This window comes from Gavialis gangeticus, unplaced genomic scaffold, assembly GCF_001723915.1.
Source record: "Gavialis gangeticus isolate Ggan-Ray unplaced genomic scaffold, GavGan_comp1, whole genome shotgun sequence".
NCBI lineage: Eukaryota > Metazoa > Chordata > Crocodylia > Gavialidae > Gavialis > Gavialis gangeticus.
In genome coordinates this window covers 2,972,853-2,983,327 of record NW_017729034.1, presented here as the reverse complement: position 1 = coordinate 2,983,327, position 10,475 = coordinate 2,972,853, and the positions used below count along the sequence as shown (strand labels likewise).

Here is a 10,475-nt window from a genome sequence, read left to right as displayed (position 1 = left end):
AGTTTAAAACTAAGCGGCAACAGCAGCACTGCCCTGGCCCCGATTCCTGCTAAACGCCTCACCCCGCAGGGGGGACCGCCCTCTCCAGTTTGCCTGTCCAGCCCCGCTGCCCGCCGGCCACGAGCTGCTTCCTCCCCCCACCCCTGCAGCAGACGGGCCCCACACCCGCGTCACCCCCGACCTACCTGGCCCTGCAGGCCGGTATAGCCTCGCCCCCCGCTTCCAGCCCCGCGCGCATGCGCACTGAACTACCCACCCCGCGGCTGGCTAAGCCACGTGACAGGCGGCTCTACCGAGTCACGTGACACCTCCAGCCCCTTCCGGCTCTTCCTTTGCGCGTGTGCACTAAGGCAGCGTGTCCGCGCGACGGATTATTTCCTGGGACGGGGGGCGACGCAGGCGCAGAGTCGCCAGGGGGTGGCTTACCGGAATTCGACGCGTCACGTGGGCCCGAAGTGGGGGTCATGTGACCGCGGCTCGGGCAGGTTTGTGCCGGTGTTGCTGCCGCCGTTGTCTCGCCCCGGCACAATGCAGAGCGTCATCAACACGATGAAGGGGAAGGCGCTGGGGGTGGCCGAGTACCTCACCCCCGTGCTCAAGGTGCGCGCGGGGCGGGCGGCGGGAGGGGCCTCGCGAGGCTGGGGCCGGCCCTCTGCTCGTGTCCTGGGCTGCTGCTCTGCTTTCTGCTCCTTGTAGGGTTACTTGCAGTATTTCCAGTTCCAACAGAGAGGACGCCTGTCGGAGAGGCACCTTGCTCCCCGCCCCAGTGCTACTTACCTCAGCCGTGCAACTGCCCTCGAAGCGCTCTCCCCACCCCCTTCCCCTGCTGGAGGGGTGGGTGCCCCCCTCTCCCCCCGCCACAGCCCTCGTGCCTAGACACCATCCCCAGCGTCGGCAGCCACCTGCCTGTCTCCTCCACACCTACCGTCCACGGTGCCCCAAAGCCTGGCCCTCCAACCTCTGCTCCCTCCAACCTGCATCTAGCAGCCAAGGTTGCTGCCACCACCCTGCCAGGCTGCGTGCCAGCCATATGTGTGTGCGCACACAAGCACACATGGTGCCCCCAGCCTCCAAGTGCTTTCCCCCTGGTCCCACCAGTGCAGCAGAGGGAACTCCTGGACACTTGTTCATATTTCAGAAAACTGCCTGGATGGAGACTGGGGGACCCCAAAAGAGGACACGTCCAGGAAAACCCTGACGTGGTAACCCTACTCCCTGCCCAGTCCATTGGTCTTCTTTCTGCTCCAGCCTGATCCTCCACCCTGCTTTCTGCTGCCTACTCCCTCCCAGGTGGGCCCTGTGACACAGGCAGAGGCTGGCCATGTCACTCAGGGTGCACATGCTGCAGGTTGGCCAGCCCTGGCTCGGCAACATTCATTTCTCTCTCTTTCTCAGAATAACTGTTATGGTGTTATGCTAACCCTGTTTTGCTCGGCTACTGGTACTATTGCTTGCTCCTACATAAGGGTAGTGAGAAACTGAGCTGTGGGAAGGTGAAGCAATTTGTCTACATCTGTGATTCTCAATCAGGATGCTGGGGCACCCTGGGGTTGCCTCCAGATCTGTTGAACGGTGTCATGAGAAAAGTGAGGTGTTATGATAGAGGTGGGCGAAATAGTGTATCCAGCCAGTGGTTGCGCTCCACTTCCCAGCAGTCCCTGCCTGGACAGATCCCAGCCGGTCTCTGTGTAGATTGCAGGAGTGCAAGGCTGTGACCACAGAGCTGCAGAATGGGCTCCAGTGCTTCCTGGCTCCACGTTCATAGGGTCTGTATAAAGGTTGGTCAGGAGCCACACAGGGAACTGCATCCAGGGCAGGGGCTGGGATCTTGGGGTAGTGATAGCATGGAGCCCAGGCCAGAGCAGTCACAATCTGCTCCCTGCATGCCCCTGCCCACAGGAGTGTGTGGGCAGTGAGTCGTTGCTCTGCCCCAGCCCCAGCCACACGCTGTCACTGCCCTAAGATCCCAGGGTCTCCCAGGCCCTACGTGTCCATCTTACTTTTGGCCATGGTCCCATTCCAGCCTCATGCCCTGCCCACATGGGTCCTTCCCTGGCAGTGGATGCAGGGTGAACAGGCTGGAGTGTCTGGGTGGGGGGTGGGGCCACCACTGCAGAGGCTTCTGGGAAATAGAGTCCTCTTGGGCCATATGGACTTTGGCCTCCCCTGCATTAGGAAATAAACAGCTAAACTAAGGTGATAAGCATAGGCTCAGGCTTGTCACTGCCTGAGGAGCCCCCATCCCACTGTCAGACCCCTTTGCAAGGAAGTAATCGCTGTAATCTATACATTCTTTTTTTAAATTGGGAGCTACTTGGTTTGCTAAAGTTATGGAAGGGTGCTTCAGGTCCAGTGAGGGCTGAGTCCAGGCCAAAAAGGTTGAGAGCCATTAGCTCACCTTTATACAGTGGGTGTCTTATTCTATTGTGTATACAATCCAGGAGTACTATTGCCCACTGTCTCTTTCTAGCCAGCACACGTTAAAGTCTGGCATGTGCTATGTACTATCATTATTGTGCTTTGAATAATTTGTTGTGGGACCTTTGGAACTTTGATCCAAGCTCCTGTTTTTGTAAGTGAATGTTTGAATTATTAAAAGAGCTACCCAGCATTGCTGCATAGACTTGGCTGGCTTTCTACAGATGCTAAGTATTGTGAACCTCACTAGGGTAACAGATCACAAGGCTTGCTTGCATTCTGCACTTTGTGTGGTATGTTTAAGGAAGAAGTCCTAAGGTTGCTCTGCAATCTGAGCCTTCAACATACTGACACAGCACACTGTCAGCAAGTCCTTAGTTTTATCTTTTTATCAGCCTAAACTCTTTAAAGGCAGACCTGTAATTACCAGGTAGTGCAGCTGTACTGCTTGGTCCAGCAAAATTTTCACTTATCTCATTTTAATTTTGGCTCTTAAATTGCATCCCCCCCTCCTTCCCATCTCAAGTCTTCATCCTTGGAGAGGAAGGGAAGATGGGAGTATCACTGGCAAGAGTGCTCCTGCTTACTTAACAAAGACAACCTGGGCATTCTTGATCTTTCTGCAGTATGGAAGAGGTATTGCTCATAGCAGGGATAGTTAACGCTTTCTGGCTGTCAGCTGGAATGATCTACCCCGGGTTGTATTCTTGGTGACTGGATGACAACCTGAGGGCAATTTAGAGCAGTAGAAAGGAAAGCAACCACTTATTAATAAGGGTGATAGCATAAATTCCTCAGATAATTCCTGAACATAAGACCAGTACTTTGTGGATGTTCTGTACTGTGTGTAGTACAGAGTTCCTTACTGTGAATTGAGGCTATGTATTTTTTTGTTTGAAGATCAATCTGTGGCCCTTTTCAACTATAAAACTACATATTTCTGTAGTTTTATAACTACAAATTATAAAACTACATATTCTGGCTGGAATGATCTAGTTGGGGACGGTCCTGCTCTGAGCTTGGGGGTTGGACTGAATGACCTTTTGAGGTTCCTGGATCCAACCCTAATTTTCTATGATTTTTTTTTTTGTATATTTTGTTTTGAACTCTCAAATTCCTTCCATTCACCATGGAATGAGGTGAGCAGGCAAAACACGTGTCCTGTGCTGAAAGCTTCTAGATGTCTTTTTGAATGAAAAAGTAAACAAATATATGTCTTGTTAAAGCTTGCTTTTAGTTGATTCCATTGCAGATAAGTTAATGAAACAACTAGGGGTGCAGTGATAGAGATTTTTCGGGCTGATACCTAGGGCGGATTTTTAATGAGCCATATTGGTCAATACCAATCAGATTGTCGATATGCAGTCAAGCAACTTGGAGAACAGGTCAGGCTGGTAAGTCTGTTGTGAGGAAAGGGGCGAGGAGGGAAGGGATGTGGGGGGAGGGTGCAGATTGAGGCCGCTGCAGTGAGGGAGGGAGTGGGGCTGGGGCAGGTGCTGCACAGCTGGGCCAGAGCGGGGCTGTGAATAGCTTATCTGTGGTGGGGAGGGGGGTGGCGGCTTCCCCTGCTGTGCATACCCCGGGAGGGCATGGAGGGTGTGTGCCCCCAGATCTGTGTGTGGGGTGAAGCCACTGCAAAATTTGGCATAGGCCCCTCCCCCCAACCCCCTCCCCAGTGCTACCATTGCCCTCTCCGAGCACAGCCCCAGCCCAGCCCAGTCCTCACCAGGTAGAGCTTGGTTCAGTCCGCCTTCACCCCGCACGCAGATCTGGGACCACCACCCCCATGCTCTCCGGGGGTGTGTGCAGTGATGGGAGCCCCCACACACCTCACATGAGTCATTTGTAACTCTGTCCCATGCCCTGTGCCGGCTGTGCAGCACCTGCCCCAGGTCCACTCCCTCCCTCACCACAGGGGGCCTTGATCTGCTCCCCTCCCTTCCCCTGTACCTCTTCCCGTGCTCCTGACCGCCTGCATGTGTGCACAGGCCATTTATTGGTGACATTATCAGCCACATCAGCCCAAAAAGGTTGATTGCTGATACTGTCAATTTTCCTTAAAATGGTACCCATTCAGTGTGGGACCAATGCATCGGTGCACCTCTAGAAACAGCATGGGAAGTTAAGAAACTGGTTCTCCTAGCATATAGTAAAACAGTTGAATTTTTCGTACCAAAAAAAGCTAATGGTAGAAGCTCTGTACGTAAGGGGGGCAAAGTTAATCTGTAATGAGAACAGTTGTTCTCTGTTTCCTGACTTATTTTCTTGTCTGATGCATTCTATTAATGTTTAGAGATTAACACATGGCTCTGCTTGACTTCCTATATCACTTGCCAACAAGAGCAGCACAGACTGCAGAATTTTAGGTTCTCAACTATCAACTAGTGATTTTCAACCTGGGTGCAGAGGTAGCAAGTTTAGCCATGGCTAGCAGGGTCAAAGGGCCCCTAATTTTGTGGCAGTCTTCTGCCTCCCAAATTCTGGTAGTCTGGCAGGCTAGATAATGGTTCCATAGGTTGGATGTAGCCCACAGGCCCTATGCTTGACACCTGGTTATAGACAATGGAGTGAGATGGGCCTAGGATATAGGGATGTAAATATCATTAAAAAAATTCTGTTTAACCTCTTCTAATTATATTGGTTAAATGGTTAACTGATAACACAGCAGCTGGAACACAATTGCATGTAAGTAACTTGGGTCCATTTATTAGCACTGTGTGGACATATGCCATTGCTGGATCAGTGCCTAGCAAGAGGTTTGCTAGGCACTGTTCGTTATAGACTAGGGTGTACATTTAAGCAAATATCTAAGTATTCTGAATTTTTTTCATTGTAGGAATCAAAGTTTAAAGAAACTGGAGTGATCACTCCTGAAGAGGTAAGTGTCTTGAACATTTAAACTATACTTGGAGAAGATACTAAAAGACTTGTAACTTAATAGATTATGCCTTAACATTTCCTTCATCTATCTGAAATGGGTTTTGTAACTGGCAGTTTGCGCCTTCTCTAGATTTTCATAAATTGCACGTGGTATTTCTGCTTTAAAGGAGAAGCAACGTGTTTCAGCAACAAAATTCCTTTTTGGGTGATAATTGGGGCATAGTGTTTTGGTATTCAAATGTAGGGTGGGTTCTTTCATGGGTGAGCTAAACATTAGAGAGGTAGCTTGGGTTTTCTGGCTCAGAAATTCTATCCTGCCTGGGAGTCATGGTGTAGGGGAAAGTTCCTGAAAATTCTGTCCCTTGGGTGACCTGAAGAGGAGCTTCCCACAGAAGTCTTGGTTCACTAGAAGTTGGCATGATAGGGTCACAACATAGCATTGGCCACCTCTCATATTTCACCACTTCCCTGCACATCCCAGAAGGTTGTCCTTTGCTGGTTTTATGTGAAATATGAGCAATCTATAACAGTCTACAAAGGGAGTAGCTATAAAGGGAAACAGACCAGGATTACAAACATGCATTTCCTGAATCTAGTGTAGAAAGAAACTGAGTTCACATGTCCACTTGCTTACTCTTTTCTATCCAATTTTGTAAGGAGCTAGTGTTTGAAAGATGCCTCTGAAATTCTATTCAAAGACTAAAAAACAATGTAGAGAAGAGAATGGTTGAAATGGAAAAGTGGTAAAGACATAAACATAAACAGAAGGAAAGAGATATACAAACTGGAACAGGATTCAAGAGGAGGTGGTGGGAAGGCAGGTAATCTAAGAAAACAAATGAAGTGGAAAGTTACTCTGATTTTGGTAACTAATACTTCTTTATATGACATGCAAGAGTTGGATTCTGTTTGTCAGCTCTGTCCTGTAGCCTGTGATTTAGGCATAGTTATGCCTACATGTGTCAGGGTGTTTTTAAGCCTTCTTCAGAAGCACTGAGTAATGCTGCACCTAAGGCTGTGGACTTGAACTGGGGTGGGCTGATTCTCCTGCTAGGAGCAAAGCCAGAGAGTCCTGACTTAAGGGTCTTGCCCTTCACTCAAGGTCAGACCAATTGCCATATTTGGGGTTAGGAAGGACTTTTACCCCATGGTCAGATTAGCATATGAACTGTGGGGGGGCGGGGGTTGCCTTCCTCTGTAGCAGGGGTGTGGCCTCAACCCAGGAATCTCTGGAGCATATATTGATAATATTTCATAAAAGCAGGATAGTGGCTGCCATAGTTCGTCTGCTTTACTTGTGGCTGGTCCGGATGTTAGGTCTATGATGTATGGTTAGATGGGATGGCTTGGATAGGGACAGTGGACACCTGGCAGGGCCAAACCATACTTTGGGCTGAGCAAGACTCTGGTCAGGGGTGTCTGGGAGAGTCCTTTGGGGCTACAGTGGTATAGTGTGGGATAGTTCAAGAAGGATTTCCATCTGTAATCTCAGCCCAAATCCAAGTTCCTTATTCGAGCCTATATACTTAGTACAGTGGACAGTGGGCTCTCAGTTAGCAGCCTGCCATAGCCAAGCCGTGCTTTGGGCCAGGCAAGACTCTGGTCAGGGGTGTCTGGGAGAGTCCCCCAGTACTACAGAGGCATGATGTGGGGTGGTCCGAGAGAGATTTCCTGCCATATTCCTAGCCCAAATGCCAGTTCCTTATTTGAGCCATTATACTTAGTATGATGGGGAGCGGGGAGGGGTCAGTTGGCACCTTAGCGCAAACAAACTGTGCTTTGGGCTGGACAAGACTCTGTTTAGAGATATCTGGGATAGCCCCCTGATGGTACAGAGGCGTGTTGTGGGATAGCCCCAAAACGATTTCCAACCATAATCCCAGCCCAAAATCCAGTTCATTATTCGAGCCCATATAGTTAGTACAGTGCCTGGGGGACTGTGAGTGGGCAGCCCGGGACAAACAACCCACACTTTGTGCCAGGCAAGACTCTGATCAGGGATGTCCAGGTAAGCCCCTAGTACCACAGGGGAATGGTGTGAGGTGGCCCAAGAAGGATTTCCAGCCATAATCCCAGCCCAAAAGCCAGTTTCTTATCCGGGACCATATACTTAGTACAGTGAGTATGGGGGGCTGTCAGTTTGTAGCCTGGCAGGGCCGAACTGTGCTTTGAGTCAGGTAGGACTACATTCAGGTGTTCTTTGAGACAGTCCCTCAGTGGCATCAACAGGAAGTTTGGGGTGGCCCAAGAAATATTTTGCACCAGAATCCCATCTTAATCTGATCTTCATTTAGGGCTATGTACTTGATGCAGGATATTATTTTACATATTAATTAGTAAATATGCATAGCTAATGATATTCTCTCTCTTTAGAATGTGTGATTAATTAATAAACAGCTTTTATTGGTTGTAGATTAGCTTGAGAAAGGAACCAGGCATAAAGAATAAAGAACTGGGAATAAGGAGACAACTTCAGCTTCATAGAAAATGATGAACAAGCAAGCAAATGTCAAAAATGAAAATAATTTTAAGAAGTTCCAGAACAGCAGGCTACAAAAAGTAGGCTAAAGGTTGCTCAGTGATTTTTAATGCCAGTTAGATCAAGTTTAGGGCAAGATATTTTTTAAATTTGGGGTAAACATAGACCTAGATTTTACTCTAATTAATATTCATATCAAGAACATTTACAAAAACTTAGCCTTATTTAGTAAGCTATTTGCTATTGAGCCCAGAAATAGAATATAAAAATGTTTACTCTTTGGGCTTGAACTATGGTTCTTGGTTTATTTGCAGATGGGCTGTTCAGAAAAATAAGTACTCTTTAAAACCTAATTTGAAATCTAGGTGAGAACTTTTCCTGAACAGTCTGGCCACCTGTTAGAGGCTTTTTAGGACTTTGGGCCTTAAAGAAATTTAATCAGATTGCTGTTTCTTTAAATTACTGGACATTTTCATAAATTTTAATCTTTTGCTTTTATATAAATGACCAAATGGTGTGGGTAAAGCACATCTCATCTGTATTTTATTATTAAATTTGCTGTTCAGTTTATCTTCATTTTTTCCTTGTGAGTGTTTAATTTTAGTAGGACTGGCTCTTTGAACCTTTCTTGGACCCCAGAATACCTCTGAGGGTTAACCACAGTAGGAAGGCTGTCCTGAGATTGGATTAATGATTCACAAGAGTTTGAGAGCTCATTTGCTCATGTTAAGTTCTCCTTGGATGTCTAAGAAACTTGCTTTCCAGAGATTTTTATTAAGGCTTTTTGTTGTAACTTGCATGTTTTGTGGCTGGTTTTTCTTTCTCCAACAGATGTATTGTTTAGATCTCTTGTTCTTGTTTGGATCTCTTTTTTAAATTCAACAGTCAAGTAAAATGTTCAGAATTACCCATGAGTGTAATAACTATCATTATTAAGCAGTTTCATGTTGTGAGAAATAGTTCCAGCATATTGCCAAGTATATTGAATTCACTTCTTTCATCAGCTTCAGGGATGAACTGTTTTTCTTTTTGGGGGGAATGATGGGGGTGGTACATGTTTCTGTCCCTGTTTTAGAGGGGAGGTTGTTTGTTTGTTTGTTTTTGGGGAGACCCCAAAAAAATACTGCTCTGACAGAACAAAAAAACCCCTATGAGTCTAAGAAGCCAAGAAAGACCTGTTAACAGTGCATCTTTTCTGAATGAAAGTAAACAATATTAATAGTCTGTTTCATTAATAGGAATAAAAGGGAGCCCTCAAAACATTGGTTAACATAAGACTGTTAATCACTACACCAAAATAAGATGACTCACTGCCACTTATATTTATGTCTTAGAAAATCTTCCTTTATTATTTCTAATAGTTGTAGGGACTGAAACTTTTACCTTGGAATCATCTATAAAAATGAATTCTCTTAGGAGAAAGCCATCTCTTTAACAATGCTGATGGATTCTTCGGAATTTTGAGTACATCAGTTAAATGTAATGCACACAAGTAACTGAGCAGTGCCTAATGCCAGATGTCTGCTTGTAAGCAAAACATGAGCTTTGTGCAACTTTGCTGATGCATCTCAGTTCTAGACTTGTATTTTTGTTGTTCCAATTTTATTCTCTTTAGAACTGACTTTGTTTAATGGATTTTGTGCTGGTCTCGTGCTTGAGAGTAGAACTATAACATTGTAAAATCTCTAGGGATGACTGATTTTATTTGTCAGTTAATCCACATCACCTCCTGTTATCTGGCTTCTGGTAGGTCTAGATATTTGGTTTAATATTGCATGTACTGGTTTTCATTAATGTTCTTTTGAATTCTTGCTAGTAATACTGCAAGAGGAAGCCACAAGATTTATCTTTTATGTACATACACATTTCACAAAACTAATCTCCAAGCGCTTAGAAGATGTTCTATTTTAACATTATTCTGCAGTATTTTGAGCTCAAATACACATGTAGCACTAGAGCATAGAGTTGTCCAAACTGCGCAAAATGCTAAAAGTTCTGAAAATCGAATTGAAAGATGTTGTAACTTATTTCATTAGAAGTTTACAGTGTTGGCTCAATAAAAAAAAAAAAAAAAATCTTGACTATGTTCTTTACCATGGTTACTACAAACAGTCTATTCTAGTGGTTTAAAATAAATATAGGGTTCTGAAATATTCTATGAATTTCCTACATTACTCATAGTTCTCTTGCGTAACAAAATGACTGACTAAATCTTGCTAGATTATCTTCCTGGTTTTCCCTTTTGAAGTTCTACTTCAGTTCCTAGCAAACATCTGGAGAAAGGTACCTATTAAAAAAGGAAATTACTTTTCAAGAACCGTATTTGAACAAATGTTACAGTACTTTCTGTTGATATACGTTGTTTTGGAAGATGTGTGTAAAAAAAAAAATAGCTAACAAATCTATACACAGTAGTGCAGGGAGCTGTAGTACGATGTTTTTCAACAGAGTAATATGTTACTAGTACTTTAAAATGGGGAAGTGGTGAAATGACAGATGTGCACAGCACTTGAAAAATTACTTGTGATAAAGAACAAGTGAAGTGTACTCTTTCTTAAAATGTTATTTCTTCATATTATGTACAGAATAAGGTAATAAAGCAAGCAAAAAGGGACTGGATCAGAATGAATTGCCAGACATCTGCTGGGAACAGCAGTTGGCTAGGTCCAAGCGCTCACGTAGGTTCTTGGAGAGAGTC

General features: G+C 45.6%; 1 protein-coding gene across 2 annotated transcripts in view; it reads left to right on the top strand.

Moving 5' to 3' along the window:
• Positions 1 to 442: 442 nt before the first annotated feature.
• The window catches only part of ATG3 (autophagy related 3), a 48,193-nt gene continuing 38,160 nt past the window's right edge, over positions 443 to 10,475 (top strand). Inside the window, exons 1-2 of one of the 2 annotated variants that reach the window (XM_019527272.1) lie at positions 443 to 600; positions 5,255 to 5,296. In XM_019527272.1, coding sequence (XP_019382817.1) covers positions 529 to 600; positions 5,255 to 5,296 — 114 coding nt within the window. In that variant the 5' untranslated portion in view covers positions 443 to 528. The remainder of the gene's footprint in view (positions 601 to 5,254; positions 5,297 to 10,475) is intronic. The other variant, XM_019527273.1, reaches the window with a different exon arrangement.